The sequence below is a fragment of the Sceloporus undulatus genome, chromosome 6, assembly GCF_019175285.1.
Source record: "Sceloporus undulatus isolate JIND9_A2432 ecotype Alabama chromosome 6, SceUnd_v1.1, whole genome shotgun sequence".
Classification (NCBI taxonomy): domain Eukaryota; kingdom Metazoa; phylum Chordata; class Lepidosauria; order Squamata; family Phrynosomatidae; genus Sceloporus; species Sceloporus undulatus.
Genome location: NC_056527.1, coordinates 116,450,854 through 116,467,666, shown reverse-complemented (window position 1 = coordinate 116,467,666; position 16,813 = coordinate 116,450,854). Strand labels below are relative to the sequence as shown.

The 16,813-nt window shown below is 47.6% G+C and overlaps 1 protein-coding gene across 10 annotated transcripts in view; it reads left to right on the top strand.

The window, feature by feature from the left end:
- KDM6B (lysine demethylase 6B) overlaps nt 1–16,813 on the top strand; it is a 104,238-nt gene that overhangs the window by 74,758 nt on the left and 12,667 nt on the right. For 9 of the 10 annotated variants that reach the window (XM_042476471.1, XM_042476469.1, XM_042476476.1 and 6 more), the window contains 9 exons: nt 369–515; nt 1,280–1,600; nt 2,809–4,889; nt 7,641–7,767; nt 12,520–12,625; nt 13,246–13,451; nt 14,528–14,592; nt 15,283–15,351; nt 16,399–16,547. In XM_042476471.1, coding sequence (XP_042332405.1) covers nt 369–515; nt 1,280–1,600; nt 2,809–4,889; nt 7,641–7,767; nt 12,520–12,625; nt 13,246–13,451; nt 14,528–14,592; nt 15,283–15,351; nt 16,399–16,547 — 3,271 coding nt within the window. The remainder of the gene's footprint in view (nt 1–368; nt 516–1,279; nt 1,601–2,808; nt 4,890–7,640; nt 7,768–12,519; nt 12,626–13,245; nt 13,452–14,527; nt 14,593–15,282; nt 15,352–16,398; nt 16,548–16,813) is intronic. The other variant, XM_042476477.1, reaches the window with a different exon arrangement.

Sequence of the window (16,813 nt, the reverse complement as noted above, 5' to 3'; positions counted from 1 at the left end):
TGTCTCTATCCTGTGGAATACAGGGATCTATAGTTTGGTGAGAGATTCAAAATTCTCTGCCAGAGTGTTCTTGTGCCTCACCAGAATATAAATTCAGAAGACTCCAGCAGTGGCAGTTTAAATGCAATCAAAGTGCTATAATCACCTAACGTGAAAGAAACCCCTAGGAACTTCCATCCCCCCAAAAGTAACTTTTTCCAGACTATGTGAAGAGGAGAGAATGAGCATGGGGCTGGGTGCAAGGAGAAAGCTTTGGGGAGAATGCTGTGGGATGCTTAGCAGTGTGACCCCTCTGTCTCTTTTGCTGTCTTTGTGTGTGTGCGTCTCTCTGCGCTTTGCTCTCTCTGCAAACTTCTACGCTGGAGCAGAATGGGAATGGGCTGGGCCACCATCCGCCTGGGCCTGGCATCCCTGGCCACCCCCATTACCAGCTGCCTAAACCAGGACTGTGGAACCCCCTCCACGGAGACTCATGGGGACAAGAGCGGAAGAACGTGGCTGCCCCAGAGAGACAAGTAAGGCTGCCTTCCTGCCTTTCACCACTACCACCAAAAGAAAAGCCAACTCACTTTACCATCTTACTTCATTGTGCCTCATTGCAGAGCTTGGGGGAAATGGTTTCCCCTTTTTGGGGACAATAATTCCTAGAATCCTCCTGCCATCTTGGTGGCTCTGTTTGTCCTGCTCCTCAAACTGAACATCAATGAGGTTAAAAATTCAGGCTTTCTCTGTTACTATTATTTAACTATCTCTCCTTTTACCTCCAATAAGGGAACTCAGCCTAGCTTGCAATATAGATTAAAAGCTACACATAACCTTGTACAGTCAGCCCTCGATATCCACTGATTTTTTTATCCATGGATTCAAGCATCCACAGTTTGAAAATTCCAAAAAAACCAGACATTGATTTTGCAATTTTATACAAGGCACTCAATCTTACTGTGCCATTCTATTTAATGGGACTTGAGTATCCACGGATTTCGTTATCGATTGAGAGGTCTTGGAATGAAACCCCAGCGAATACCAAAGGCCTACTGTATATTAAAAGCTACACAAAAACATATCTGTGCATGTATGTGTGTTTCTGCATATTAAAGAGAATTAAACACTCTATAGTGTTTTGGCAATCTGCGCACCACCACCCAGCCCCTTAAATGGCCCTGGTCTTGCCTTCTGAAGTAGCCTAGTGGAGCGTTCTGGAGAACTCGAAAGCTTACAGTTTTGTTACATGGCATGTCTTCTTTTTCTTTTTTCTTCTGCACCCTCCATCCCTACCTAGGAGCAGAGGAACTCGGTGGCTCACCCCTTCCCATACCCATCTCCCGCCTATGGTTCGCACCCCCCTCCTCACCGCCCTTCGGCCATGGCGCCCAGCCCTCGCACACCGCCAGCACACCGTCCGCCCCTGGAGAGCCATGGCTGCCTGGCCCGGCCTAACGGAAGTGACCTTAGAGACAGCCGGGTGCCCCGGGCACGTCCAGACTCCACCGCCACACCAGCAACTGTTGCCTGCGTGCCTTACGCCCCGCGCCCGACCCCAGGAGGCTCACCCGCCACCAGCAAGACCACCTCGCGGGGGCAACCGCCCCTTGACAGCCTTGTGAGTGGAAAAGGTGTAGGATAAAATGCGGGGGGGAGGGTGGCATTTGATGAGGCGACTTGGAATACAGTTGGCCCTCTGTACCCATGGATTCTTTATCCATGGATTCAATCATCCACAACCTGAAAATACTCAAAAAATATAAATATAAAAAATATAGATTTCAACTGTATATAGAGGACACCATTTGCCACTGTATTTAGGGGAACTTGAGCATCCACAGATTTTGGTATTGATGAGGGGACCTGGAACCAAACCCCAGTGGATACCAAAGGACCACTGTATAGCTGACATCAGTAGCTCTGCTGGCTGGGGATGATAGGTCTTGTAGTACATGATGTCTGGAGAGTACAGCAAGGCTGGCCTCAGGCCCAGAGCTTGGAAGCAACGAGATACACATAATGAAATTACCTGTAACTAGTTCTTCCCCCTCCTCCTCTTCTTTCTTCTTGGTGTCAAGAGTGTTATTACAAAAATAAGATAATAAATGATGGGTTCTGTTAATGTAGCAAGTCAGGATTTCAAATTACTTCATATACTTAATGTTTTAAGTGCATTTTGAGGTTTTTTAGAGACAGTGTGAGAGGATTTTTTTAATGAGTTTTCTGCCATTCTCTTACCAATCCTGGGGTAAGTGAATTAAAAAAAGAAGATGACGACGAACTCCAACTTTAAATATTATAATGAGTAATAGAAACAAATTGCTACCTGTAAGTATAGGATCAAAAATCCTTAGAGTTGTCTAGTTCGCCCCCTGCCATTCAAGAATCATGATTAAAGCTCTCCTGTTTAAGCTGAGGTTGGACAGGCATCTCTCAGAATCATAAAGTATTTACAGTTCTGTACCTTCTGAATCTGAAAGATGCCCATCCAACTTCTGTTTAAAGACCTCTGGAGAAGGGAGACTCTTCTACCCTCCACGACATTTCATTCCACTGCTGAGCAACTCTTACAGTAAAGAAGGTTAAAGAATCTCTTTTCATGTAATTTGAATCCATTTCCCAGATTAGTTTTCTAGTCTCTTCTGAGAACTACTTTGGGATGTTTCATTGTTGTATATTTGAGGGTGGGAGAGCAGCATGTGGTTCTGGTGGCTGGCCCATTCCTACAGGTTGGAGAAGGAGATGGTAGGCAGGGGGAAATTGTTGTCCAGGGATTGCTGCTGTTCGCTGCCTTCTCATTGCCATCCTTTCTGTCTATCCGTACAGGGTTCTGATCATTACCAAACATCGGCACTGGAACAGTCCTGTCCCGCTCAGGAGAGTGGAGGGCGCAAACATCCCCCACCGCCACGGCCGGCTCCCTGCCTTGCCCCCCGCAACTTGCCATGCGCTCGCATGCCACCACCCCCAACCATCACCAGGGGGCCTCCACCCCCAGCGGTCACACGGCCACCCCCAGCCACTCCACAATGCCCCCCGCCCCCTCTGCCGCCTCCACCCCCACCGCCCCCTCCACCCCCGCCTCCATTGCCCTGGCTGAAAGGACCAGCTGCGTTTGGTAGCAAGGCTGCAGAAGAGGAAGCCAGCAGCGACCCTCTAAGTGATATCTTGTTTGGATGCGGAGAGCCACACCAGGGTGAACCACCCCTGATGGCAACCAGTGACTCGGGGTGCAACTTCCAGGATTCCAGCACCAGCAATCAGAAGGGGTCTTTCTCTCTCCCCCAAGAAGAGGCTGTGGAGAAGACCAGCCCCTTGAGATCAGCCAGCCCTGCCCCCTCTTCTCCCTCCGAATTCTGGCTATCAGAAAGTGGCCGGGATGAGAAGTGCTCCAGTGGTACCCCAGCTCAGACTAGGAGCCCTTCGATTACCTCAGGAACCTTCCAATCGCCAGAGAGCCCCCCTCAGCCACCAGCGCTGCCCCCGCAACCACCCCAGTCACCCCCACAGCCGCCCCCGCAACCACCCCGGGCCTCCTATCCAAAGACCCCTGAGCCGCCTGTGGTGACCTCAGCCCCAGAGGCTGCGTCAGAACGCCTCTTTGGCTTCGCCAGCCCCCCTCTGGAAGACCAGTTCGAGGAGCCCCCCGAGTTCTCCAAGATCCTGCCTGACGGTCTGGCAAACATCATGAAGATGCTAGATGAGTCAATCCGGCGTGGGGAGGAGGAACGTGAAGAGAGCTTCCCTCCACCACCACCACCAGCCCCGCTCTTGCCAAGCCCCCCGCCTTTGGCAAGACCGAAGCCACCCTCCTCATCTGCCTCTTCCTTCGATTACCCCAAGCCCCCCGGGCAGGATCCACCAGAGCCTCCCTGCCTCTATCGCTTCGGCAAACGTGATGTGGAGGAGCGGCCCCCTCCGGCGGCAGTGGCGGCGGTGGCACCAGGAGGAGGAGGAAATGGAGGAGGAGGAAGTGGCAAGTTCCCTCACCACAGCACTGCCTCTCTGCTGAAGTCTTTGGCCAATGTGCTGGAGGGGCAGAAACACTCCTATCGGCCAAAACCACTGACCCCGCCAGGTGCTAAAATCCCTCCTCCAGCTGTTGCTGGCCAGAGCACTGTGCCGCATTTCTCTACCTCAAGCCAAGCCTGGGTCGGAGGAGCCGGGACAGTGGGGGAGCGGGTGACCACTCCCCCGCCTCCACCCCCCACCCGGCCGATCAAGACGGAGTCGGAAGTGTTAGAAGAAATTAGCCGTGCATGCGAGACCCTGGTGGAGTGGGCTGAGAGGGAGAAGACCCCACCACCACCAGCCACCCCGCCGCCGCCCCCTCCCCCTCCCCCAACTCCTCCACCTCCTCCTGTCCCCCCTCCTCCTGTCACAGCCCCCCCACCACCTCCAGCTGCTCCTCCCACCCCACGACTCAAGGATGAGTCCCGGAAACGAGATCGCGAACACCGTCGCCACCGCCGATCTGGTAAGGATGGGTCTCGGAGGCACAGGGAAGGCAAGGCCCATAAGGAGAAGAACCGCCAGATCCTGGGCAGCTTAGATGTTCAGAGCACTGAGAGCCAGGCACGGGAGAACGGGGCCAAGCCGCCGCCTCCTCCCCCACCGTTGCCACCACCACCACCAGCCACAGCAGCCCCCCAGACTGAGCGGAAACTGGCCATCAAGAAAGAAGAGGGGTCCCTTGGCACAACTGGCTCCACTGTCGTGTGCTCAGCAGATCTGCTCAAGCTGCGCTCCTTCACCGAAGGACCTCCGAAAGAGCTGAAAATTCGCCTCATCAAAGTGGAGAGTGGGGATAAAGAGACCTTCATTGCTTCTGAAGTGGAAGAACGGAGGATCCCCCTGGGTGAACTCACCATCAACCATTCAGCCACAGAAGTAGTGCGGGCGAGCAAGTGAGTACAAACTTCAGACTCTTGGAGAAGCTAAATATTGTTTTAGATTGTGACTCCCAGAATCCCCCAGCCAGCATAGTAACTTTTCCAAGCTCTACACGCTCCCCAACTGCACCTCCTTTTTCCCTTCCATATCCCCCTCTTCTTTTTCTCAGATATTTTTCCAAGTTGTGTGTGTAGAAACACACACAAGAGAGCTGTTTTCAGCAGTCATGGTCAGTAATAATAATAATAATCGTAATAATAATCATAATAATTACTACTACTTTTCCAAGCTTTCCAGTTTCTCCCAATGTGTCTTCCTTCTCCTTTCCATATCCTCCCTTTTCTTTTCTCCTGATAGGAAGTACACACTACAGCATTACAGCAGTTTGAGGCCATTTTAACAGCCATGGCTTCACTCTATGAAATCCTGGCATTTTTATAATTTGCTGAGTGTCTTCTCTGCTAGATGACTCTAGTTTACATCCCTGTGCTAGCAGAGAATTCTAAGTTCCTCAGCAAACTATAGATCCTAGAGTTCCATAGGATGGAGCTGTGGCAGTTAAAGTGCGTTCAAATGGCCTTAATAGTACAGTGTGGATACTTTTCTAAGTTGCACCTCCAGAAACATACAGCACAGAGAGCTATGCTGGCTGAGGAATTCTAGCATTTGTAAGTTTTCCAGGCTCTCCACACGTCTCAGCTGTCCCTCTCTTCTCCTTTTCATGTCCTCACCTTAAAGCTGCATCTGCACAGAGAAAGCCATTTTATTAAATATAAAAAAATCACCATGTGAAGTCATTTTGCTCTTGTCAGTTTTGGCGTTAGCATTGACCGTGGGAGAGGAGTGGACAGGTTGTTGAGAGTGAGGGTCTTGTAAGAAAAGCAGAGGCCTGGCCATGTTAGTTTCCATGTGTGAAATTGTCAAACAGCATTGTCTAAAAGGCTTCAGTAAAATATGTGGTGCGATGTGAAATAATTAGGCGTATGTATGCTGCCTCTAACTGTCACAGTTTGGCAGGGAGAGTCCTATTTAATTCTCATTATCCCACTTCTCCAGCTGCTTTTAAAATGTCCCGGTTTCTCTCCTTCTCCCCCTCCTGCTCAGCTTACTTCATTAGCTGCAGACTGAGCTCAAAGTACAAAAGACCAAAGAGTCAGCAGGAGTGAGGGGAGATGAGGGGTCAGGTCTTGCTCATCCTAGTTGGCTCAGGCGAAAGCAAACTGCTGTAGTGCTCCTGGCTTGTGTGTTATTCCTCATTAATAACTCCAGCCCTTTTGACCACACATTGATGTGGCTTAGTCCATGCCCCATTTTCATCTGCAAAATGTCAGTTTGTATGAATATGCTTGGATCAAAATCTGAAAAGGTGCTGTGTGTAGTTTGTGCTTCTGAACCTTATGTACAGTTCAGTTTTATGACCTGTTTCACCTTTCCTAATTATTCTACGTTGCATCTAATTCTTCTCACACCTAGCATTAAGGTCTGTGCTGTGTGCACCCAAATACCAATTTTCTCACACGCATACATTATTTTGCTGGCTTTTCTTACTTTCCGTAGAAGTCTTTTAAACTGTTTGATTAATTCTTTACATCTTCCCATATAACCACCATCAGGCTTGCATGCACACACATGCGCGCGCACACACACACACATCGGCTTATTTCACAGGTAGAGCCAAATATCCTTCAAAGCTTAATTTAGCAGCAAAAATGTCACTTGGGGATCTGTGCACTGATATGTGAATGTGACCTTGATCACTGTTAAAGCTGGGAGACAGATGACATTTAAGAGGTCAAGGTACATATGGGTGCAACGAGCTGAGACCTCCCCCCAAAAGTTGGTTGTTGGAGGCCCCTTCCAACTCCTTTATCACTAGTTTCACTTCCAGGATTGGTGAAAGAGAGGAACATTTGTGCTGTCTCTTACACGCGCGCGCACACACACACACACTACTTTTACTCATAATCATGTCTCCAGTTTGCCTTTTTAGACATGATTGAATAGGCTTGGGTTGAATTGAACACTTTTGCTGTTCTGTGTCACTCGAAGCAGAAAGGAAGTGTGTGTGTATGCGCGCAAGAGAGAGAAGTCTGGAGAGCCAAAGAGAAGAAGTAGTAGAGATAGGAGGAGGAAAGGGACTGATAATGGAGGCAGTGTCTTGAAATGGAAGGCATAGGAGTACATTTTGTGCTGGAAGTCTTCCCTAGATGATTTTGTTCCTGGAGAGTTCAGTCTGTCCCTCTTTTCTTTTTCAAAACCTCTCCTCACATACTATACCCTCAAAGTAGTTCTAATTCTCATTGCAAAATGTTTGTGCAGATTCAAGAGCAAGGATCAATCTGGAGAAGTGTTTTGGCGATGGAAAGGGGGTGGAGGAGACTTTGCGTAGGCCCTGAATTAGGTAGTACCATGGCTGCATCCCTAGGAGCCTTCAGCCTAATATTATATAGTTCAGTGCATTGCTTCAGTGACCCATTGCTACTTTGATGCAGAGCTTGGAACAGTTTCTTCCCCCCGCCCACAACTCCCAGAATCCCCCAGGCACCATGACCCTTGGCTCTGCTGATTGGGGGATTCTGGGCATTGCATTCCAAGAACAAAAAAAAGAAAAAAAGAGAAAACCCTTTTCCCAAGATCTGATTTCAGATAGTTGCTCTGTGCATGAACGCTGGTTCTCTTCTCCATGGCAACCAACTAGTGTGAAAAACCAAATGTGTGTACCCATTCATGTCTGACGGTCACCATTTCTCCTCTCTTCTTTCTAGGCACGCCAAGGTAAAAGGGAAATTCAAGGAGTCTTACCTGTTGAACAGCCACTCAGTCAAACCTCAGATCAACGCAGATGAAAAGCTCCCCCGGGATAAACTTAACCCCCCAACCCCAAGCATCTATGTGAGTACTTGTTTTCTGGGGAGACAGGGGAAAGGTGGGCAGAGGTGTATGTGAAAAGTGTAAAGCAGCATGGAACTGGGTCTCTTGGGAAGATGGGCCAATGCCCAGCATGGGGAGAGGTCACAGGTGCATCGCAGGTATCCTGTGATGAACTCACATGGAAGAAATGTCATATATGGAATATTACAAGTGTCATCATCCAAGTTTCTAGCCCTCATGGCTTCAAAGGGCGGGGTGGTGGTGAAGTTCATGAGTGGAATTTCAGAAGCCCAAATGGGGCAGAACAAAGCCTTCCATGTGGATATGGATCAAGCACTTGGAAACATCTCACTTGGTTGTTATTTCTGGGTCAGGCCTTGTCCTGAGCACAAGCTACCTCTCCCTCAGAGCTTGAGAGGGCAATCTTTTTGGACTATCACTCCCAGAATCCCCCCCCCCCCCACACACACACACACACACACACAGCCAGCCTAACTGGCTGGGGAGATTCTGGGAGTGATAGACCAAACATTTTACATTATCAAGCTCTGGTCAGTCAATACACAGACCCTAAGGGAAGAGGGCATAGATCCCTTTTATTCAGTTACCCCATAGACTTGGGGTTTCACAACAGCCCTGGGGATGAATTTGGGGCTACTGCATGATGGCTGGGGCTCCTAGCCTGGGCAGTGTGGGTCTGGATGTTAACTGGGGGGGAAGAGTAATGATGCCGTTAAAGGTACACTCAGAAGGAACCAACCTTGTCTATCTCTACTCTCCTTTCCTCTCTTGCCACTGAATGGATCCTCCTACACCACTGGTCACCCCCATTCTTCAGTTAACCTTTTGTTTGTGTTTCTGTTCTTTCTCTGACTTGGGTTCTTCTCCTCCTCTTCCTTCTTTTCAATTTTCCTTTAGGCAGTCTTCCAAAGATTCTCTCTCCAAATCAAAGAAAGTTGGTGGTCGTAGAAAGAAAATTAACTGACAGCCAGTATCTTCTTCTGGTTTTAGATTGACAGAATCACAGCTTAATGCTTTTCACAGAAGTTAAGTCGCATTCAGGATTGCACAAGCCCTTTAAAACAAAAGTCACCGCCATGCACAAGTATGCCTGCCATCACCTTTTCTGTTAAAGCAATAGTTTTTGTATTGAAAACATATTTTGCCCAAATCAGATCTGAGGCATCAACCTCAATTTAAGATTTAACTGTCTTCCTCTTGTACATTTGCGGTGCTTTGAGCTTTCTTTATATTTAAAGGCAACTCATCCCACAAAGAGGGCTAACCACTTAAATCTGACAGTGCAAACCTCATTTTTATTGCAGTCCATTCCCCAAACGCTCACCTTGTATCTGTATAATTTTTATAAGGCTGCAACATCGCCCAGTTTGCATCTGGAGGAGACATCTTTCTTCCATTTCCTCCTTGAAACTGCTCCTTAAAAGTAATAGCAGTCTTTGTGTGCTTGGGGATAACTTACAGTTTGTCCTTCCTCATTCATATGGATCCACCTTGTAACTCAACAGGACTGTTACTTCTTGTTCCTAGGTAGATGTGAGTTTTGGTATTTAAACAGTGTAATTTTCCTCTTTGCCACCATTGAAAACAATTGTACATTTTAATTGTGGCTTGTCTCTCTTTCTCTCTCTTAAAGCCATGTTTAATGTCACAGAATTTTCATTCACCTCCTGGCTGAGAGCTTCCTTGCATTCTTATTTCTTGTTCATGGCTATTGATTGGTTTCTCTTTGTAGACCAGTCTGAACAGGGTTGAGAGAATCCTTATTCTTTTTTCTTTTTTTAATGGTAGGGATATGAGCTTTTTCATATAATAAATAAGGGAAAAAAACCCACCCTCCACTGCCCAGATACTTGCATCTTTACCTTTTGGTATTTGTTAGTGACCTTAGAATAGGATAGATTTAGGCTGTACAGTAAGAGATATGTCCTGATTCTAAAAAGAGCTTGTCAGGGGAACTAATTCTCTGAGAGAAGGGTTAGGAATTGTATATGGTCTGCAACTCCTAGCTAGCATAGTCAGCAGTAATGTTTCTTGGGAGATGTAGTTTAACACATCTAGAGGGTTGCATGACTCTGGAGGGATGGGGGCTCACAGGAGGATTTCAGGCAAGGTCTCAACAAGCCTTCTGTTGCGGAGGGATTAGCTCTTGGTTTCCTTTATTGAAAAGGGAGGTCAGAGTATATGGCCTTGTAAGGCTCCTTCCAGCACTAGTATTCAAGGCACAGGTCTGTTCTTCTCTGCATCTATTCTCCCTCTCAGTTGTCCCCCACACTTCTGCATTGACTTTTCAGCTGCTTTTAATCCTTGGCAGCTTCCAGCGACTGATTTGTGACTAACGAAACCGTTTGGATCTTTACTCCCTTCCAAATTCTGGAACATCCATTGCTGTTCAGAGCGCGAATGAGCCAAGCTTTATTCATCTTGTTCTTTTCCCACTCTGACACGCAGGCTGACTGTTTTTGCCAATGGGCTTTTCTTTTCTGAAAGAGCTCATCTTAGATGGGTCCTTTCTGTGCTTCCGGTCTAAGATGCCATTAGCCTGTTCGGATACTCATCCTTCCTTCCCTCAAATAAAGAGAAACCTGTCCTGATTCACTTCTTTTTACATGTGGAATAAAATGGTTCATGAACCACAATTGTTTCTCCTCGGGGTCCTTCAGTTATTCCCCCTTCCCCCCCCCCCCCCCACATTTCTCCTCGGAGGTTTTTTTATTTTAAATTTTTATAGAATCTATCTTTGCCAACTGTTCTCTTATTTTTCTTATAGCCTAGTTGTTCCACCATCATGAAATTGGTAGAGTTCAGACCTTGGCTGAATTCTTTCTCTGATAGAGTTCTTTTAAGGTAGATTGTTAATTATATGACCTCCTTGTAATGATCATACTGTTAGTCGTGGTTGTGATCTTTGGTCTCCCAGTGGTGTTTTTCAGCAGCCTGGACACTAGACTAGAGAGATAGAACTGCCAAATTCCCTTGTACCCATATTTTTGGTCTACATTAAAACCTTTAGATTAGACATTTTGATGTTTTTCTTCTTGAGGCAGTCAGCTTGCATCTCTTCTCATTGCTTTGTGTTCAAATGCTTCTTTACACATGCGTAATGTGTCCCCAGGCTTTGCGTCCAGTAACCAGTTGCTGACCATGTTTTGTTGGGTTTCTCTCTCCACTGGCTCCATTCTCCATTTTCCTGCCGTGGTTCGAATCTCTGGTTTAATTGTCACGCAACAGCAACATCACTGCTGGCCAGATCATACCCAGGCCCCTTTTCCCAGCCATTAAGATTTCCTTACACTTCTCCACTTTGCTTGTGTGGCTGAGGGTTTCCAATGTGGAAGGAGAGGGGAAGGCTCCCTTTGCTCTTCTGTGACTTTCTGCTCACTTTGACTCATTCTCACTCCACTCATGCTTCTGTTTTTGTCCTTCCTTTTCCTTCTTTGCTTTGTCTCACTTGAATTTCCATACTGCTTATTGTTTGGCCATTTTTGTGCCTACCTGCAGGTTACCCTTTCTCCTTGTTCCCCTCTTCCCTTCCCTTCCCTTCCCTTTCCTGCACCCAGTTGCACCATTAATTTAATGGCCTTCTGACTGCTCTTAGTGTAGTGCAGCACCCCAGAAGATGGGCTCCTCTGCTCCTGAAAGTAGGCCTCTAAGCACCTGGAAACCAGAGCAAAACAGAACTCCAGAGATGCCCGGCTTGGAGCAGCGGTTACCTTTTACTACTTGCATTAGTCCTTGGAATCTGCAGTTTCTGACTGAATCTGCAATCAACAAGACTTTTTGCTCCTTTTGGGATTCCTTTCTGCCCCCTTCAACATACTTTCCCACCTTCTGCATCATTTTGCCACAAGCACTTCCTGGCTGTCAGTTGTTCACACTGGTCATTAATGACATTTTTATGATCAAAACCTTGCTCTCTTGGCATAGTGAAACTTTTTTTGTTGTTGTTTGGGATACTTGTCTAGTTTTATGGAAATCAGAACTCTTTTTTTCTCTGTGTATTGGATGGTATGGTAGTTTGGAGCCATCGGCTGTTTCCTGCCACTCCTTGACTGGTTCCTCCAAGAAAATCTCTGTCTGTTTTGGACATGGAATTGCAAGCAAACTCTTTCATCCAAGTATTTCTTCCATAGCTACACTGTTGGCCCCTCCATTGCTCCTGAAGTGTCTGTTTTCAACCCAACAGGGGCTTATGCACTGGAGTTTTCTCTTGCAACGTTGTCCCTTTGGAATGCTTAAAAAACCTAGAACATACAGATCTTTCTCCACATGCTGTGTCCCCCAGGGTCCTCTTTGCTTATACAGTACAGTACTTAAACCATCTGGTGAAGGACCTCAACCTCATCAAGCGCAAGGGAACTCAAGTCTTCTGGATGATTCTAAAGGCACCCAGTGGAAATAAATGGATACCTTGGATGGGATCTAAGGGGGAGCTGAAGCGAAGGGGTTTGGACCTGAACTGGGGAACAGTGAATTAACTAAGCCCTGTTATCTAAAAAGGGGAAATATGGGGAAATGCTAGACTCAGTGGCTCAAACTGGGAGATTCTGGCCTCATCAGGCCTGTGGTTCTAAGGAATGGGTTTGCTGGCATGGACCACCGGTCCAAACTAGTAGATACAATGCTCTTTGGTTGGTTGCTCCTCTAAGTTGGGGTGTCTTGGGCTTGCTGCTTTTGTTTGCAGGGTATTGGGAGGGCTGTGGGAGGGTGCCCTACTGGAATAGTAGCCTCTGATTGTCATTCCCTTTGCTTCAGTTGGAGAGCAAACGGGACGCCTTCTCGCCTGTCCTCCTGCAGTTCTGCACGGACCCCAAGAACCCCATCACTGTCATCCGGGGTTTGGCAGGATCACTCCGCCTCAGTGAGTATAAAGTCAGGGTGCCTTGGGACATGGGGCAGTTCTTTGAAAAGGCACGGGGTGTGTGTGTGTGTGTGCGTGCGTGCGCGTGCGTGCTGTGTTTGTGCTAGGAGCAGCTACTTTGGGCAACCATCTGAACTTGGGGTTGGACAGTTTGTGAGCAGCAACAATGGGGTTTGGGATCCCACAGTGTTCTCAGACTTTGGGGCTGGATAAATTTTTGAAGGGGACATGAAATTGGAGGGATGGCAGGGATATTTTTGTAGGCATTTGTGCAATGTTGAAGAGAAGTGGTTGGAAGGTGAAGTGATTCTGTTAGGAAGTAGATCTGTGGGCTTTGTTGAAGGAGTTGCATTTCCATGGAGGGTGGGGGGCAGAGGAAATTCTTGGCCATATTCAGGCAGATGGGCCAGTGGTGTGTCTCAGTATAAGATATCTTCCTGTGTATGGCAGGAGGAGGTGAGGTTGGATCAAAGGCCACAACATGGAAGGTGAAGTTCCCACAGCATATAGAAACGAGCTTCTCCCCTCAGCAGCAAGTCAGATCCAGCAAGGGGTGTGAGAGGGGTGCTAGAGGCATCCCATCATGAGACCCCTTTCTCCTTCCTCTTCTCTCCCCTCAGACTTGGGCCTTTTTAGCACAAAGACCTTGGTGGAGGCGAGCGGGGAGCACACCGTCGAAGTCCGTACCCAGGTGCAGCAGCCATCAGATGAAAACTGGGACCTCTTGGGGACAAAGCAAGTTTGGCCCTGCGAGAGCAGCCGGTCGCACACCACCATTGCCAAATATGCCCAGTACCAAGCGGCTTCCTTCCAGGAGTCACTTCAGGTGAGGAAGAGGAGGAAGAAGTGGCCACAACTTGCTTTTCTACTCTTTTCCTCACCCCACAATTCTCTTCATGTGAATTGCATGGGAGCAGGCTGCATAGAATTGTAAAGTTGGTAGAGACCCAGGGGGCCATCCAGTTCAACCCCCTGCCATGCAGGAACATACAACTAAAGCTCTCATAGGAGGTACCCCTTCAACCTCAATTGAAAAACTTCCAAAGATGGAGAATCCATCATGTTTCAAGACAAGAGTATTCCACTGTCAAAGTGCTCTTAATGCTAAATATATCCTTCCTGTTGTTTAGGTGAAATCTCTTTTCTTGCAATTTGCATCCATTGCTTTGTGTTCCAGTTTCTGGAGCAACAGCAGACAAGCTTGCTCTATCTTCAGATATTTAAAGATGGCTGTCATGTCTCCTCTCAGTCATCTCTCCAAGTGAAACATACCCAGCTCCTTCAGTCGTTCCCCATAAGGCTTTGTTTACAGACTTTTGATCATTTTGTTTACCCCCTCTGGGCACTTTCCAACTTGCCAATACTGTTCTTGAACTCTAGCCCCCAGAACTGGACACAGGATTCCAGGTGAGGGATGAAAGCACTGTGAGTAGGAAGGTGTCCGTACCCTCACCTTGATGTGTGAGTGAGAAGGAATGTACCACAATACCATGCTGAGCACTGCTGGTCTCGCCTAATTTAGGAAGCTAAGGAGAGTCAGGACTGGCTAGTACTTGAATTGGGACACCCTTCCAGGAGAGAACACCAGGGATCTCCAGGTATTGGCCCAGAACGTGGCTTTGAAACCTTGAAGAATAGCTGCACCTTCCAGTTAAAATTATGGGCCTAGATAGACCAGTGTGCTGACTGTATAAAGGGCTGCTTCCTAGGTTCCTCCACAGAAGGTTCAATCCTTACTAGTAGGGCTAGGAAGAGATCCTGCCTTAAGCACAAACTAGAGTTGTGGCTGTTGCCAGTCAGTCAACATTTTTGTGGGTGAGATGAACGTCTCTCTCAAAATGAGGCAGATGCGTAGATGGGAGGAGCCCCCATTTTGACTATTCTCTCTTTCCATCGAGGCAGGAAGACAAAGAGACCGATGATGAGGAGACGGACGAACCTGACAGCACAACAGAGACGCCGCCAAGGTAGAGCCTGCCTGGTCCTTGTCTTGGCCTTCTCCTTGCTCTTACTCATTATTACGTGGGGGTGGGATGGGATTTGGCTGAAAAGCAGCATAATACATGTTAAAATGAACAAAAGTAAAGGGGGAGAGATAGTGAGGGTGGATTCCTGAATCATAGAGTTGGAAGAGACCACTAGGGCCATCCAGTCCAACCCCCTGCCATGCAGGAAATCCAAATCTGACTTATGTTCTCTTCTGATGCTGCAATAGAACATTCCTGGTGTTTTGAGGCGAGTGAACTTCCTTGAAGAAGTGCAGGATGAGAGAAGGGTATAGGATTGTATAGCAGTCTCCGCATCCTACCTCCCCTTCTGGAGCCTTCCTGATCTTTCGGATTACAACTCCCCTTTTCCCCCAGCCAAGCAATTTCTTTGTAGTTTCAGGAGAGATTATTTGGGAAATTAACGTGAATGTGTTTTATTCAGGCTGGGAAAGGATAGGACAGAAAATTGGACGGTTTAATCAACCTTTGATCCTCCAGTTGTTTTGGACTTCAGCACCCAGAAGCCTTTTCCAGCATGACCAGTGATAAGGAATCTGGGAGATGAAGTCAAAAACATCTGGAGGACCAGAGGTTGAGAACCACTGGTTTAATCAGTCTCCTTCAACCTCAGAGTTCCTACAGCTCATAGCCCATTTTTTTCCTTTCCAGCAATCCTGACCAGAAACCGCACCAGATTATCAAATTTGGGACCAACATCGACCTGTCAGATGCCAAGCGGTGAGAACCAAGTGGGGGGAAACATCATAAATTGCAGACCGTGAACTTCCTCTTCCTGCACTTTATTGTCCTTTTGTGTTGTTAGTTAAGGATGTGGCAGTACCACTTTCCCACCCTTAACATTCTGCTTTTTCAGTGTGATGCTGCTGCTGTGCAGCTTTCTTGTCACTGCAAGAAAATGAGATTGTTTAAAGCGCTCTGTCCTCTCGTGGCCTTGTCTTAGTGACTCTTTGGCGGCCCCTTTGTGGCCACATCTGCAACTGTAGGGAACAATTGCATTTGTACCGCAAGAGCTCTGCTCTATAATGCTGCCTCTTTGCTATCTCTGTGTGATCATATCTAGTCATTGCAAGAGGATAGGATCAGAGTGCCCTGCTGCCCCCCAGTGACTATAATGTGTCACTGCAGTTAGATATTCCTTTGCTGCCCCACTGTGGCCTTAGTTTGCCATTGCAAGGGAGGGGCTGGATAATAGTCTTTGCTGCCTCTCGCTGGTCAGGTTTAGAATTGCATTCTCAATATTACTCTGTTCTCCAGGATAATGGTTACGCTATACTTCTCCTCTATGATGTTGTTTTGTGCTGCCCCCTTGTGGGTAGACATCATCAATGCAGGAGAATTTGATGATGGTTGAATGCCTTGCCACTGCAGTTTGGGTCTTTGCCACCTTTCGGTGGTCATAACTGGTCAGTGCAACTGAACCTACTTTTTTTGGCTCTTGGGGTTTATCCTGTGTGCCCCAAACATTTTTTTTTCCTCACTAGCAGAAAGGCAAACATCAGAAGTTACATCCAACTCTTGGTTCTTGTAGCTGAGTACTGTTCGCGATTCCAGCAGCTTTCCAGGGCTTCAAATGAGAGACTTTTCCAGCTCTTCTTGGCGATTCTGGGGTTTTCCCAGTGATCTATGGCCTGTCTCAAAGAGACTGTGGCTCAGTGCTTGTTCAGTGGAGGATAGGATGTAGGTGGAGCAAAGCAGATTTGGATTATTCCTATAAACATTTGAATAAAGACTTTAACCCCCATTCCCATCACCAATACATTTCAGGTGGAAACCACAGCTGCAGGAACTGTTGAAGTTGCCAGCTTTCATGCGGGTCACATCAACGGGAAACATGCTCAGTCATGTGGGACACACCATCCTGGGCATGAACACAGTACAGTTGTATATGAAAGTGCCCGGCAGCCGCACACCAGGTAAGATCCCATGATGCAGTGCTTGCTTAGTTGGCTTTCACAGGGAGCCTGTCAAGTTTGTGGAACAAGGGGACAGATCTAGGTCAACAGTTGGGGTGATTAAGTGGAACCTCCAGGTTCCAAGACAGTCTATCTCTGTATATCATTTGCCAGGAAACCCACTGAAGGAAATTCTACTTCTGGGCTTCCATGGGCATCTCTTTGGCCCCTTTGAGAACAAAACACTGGTCTGTAGGGGCTTTTGATCTGATTCAGCACAGCTCAGC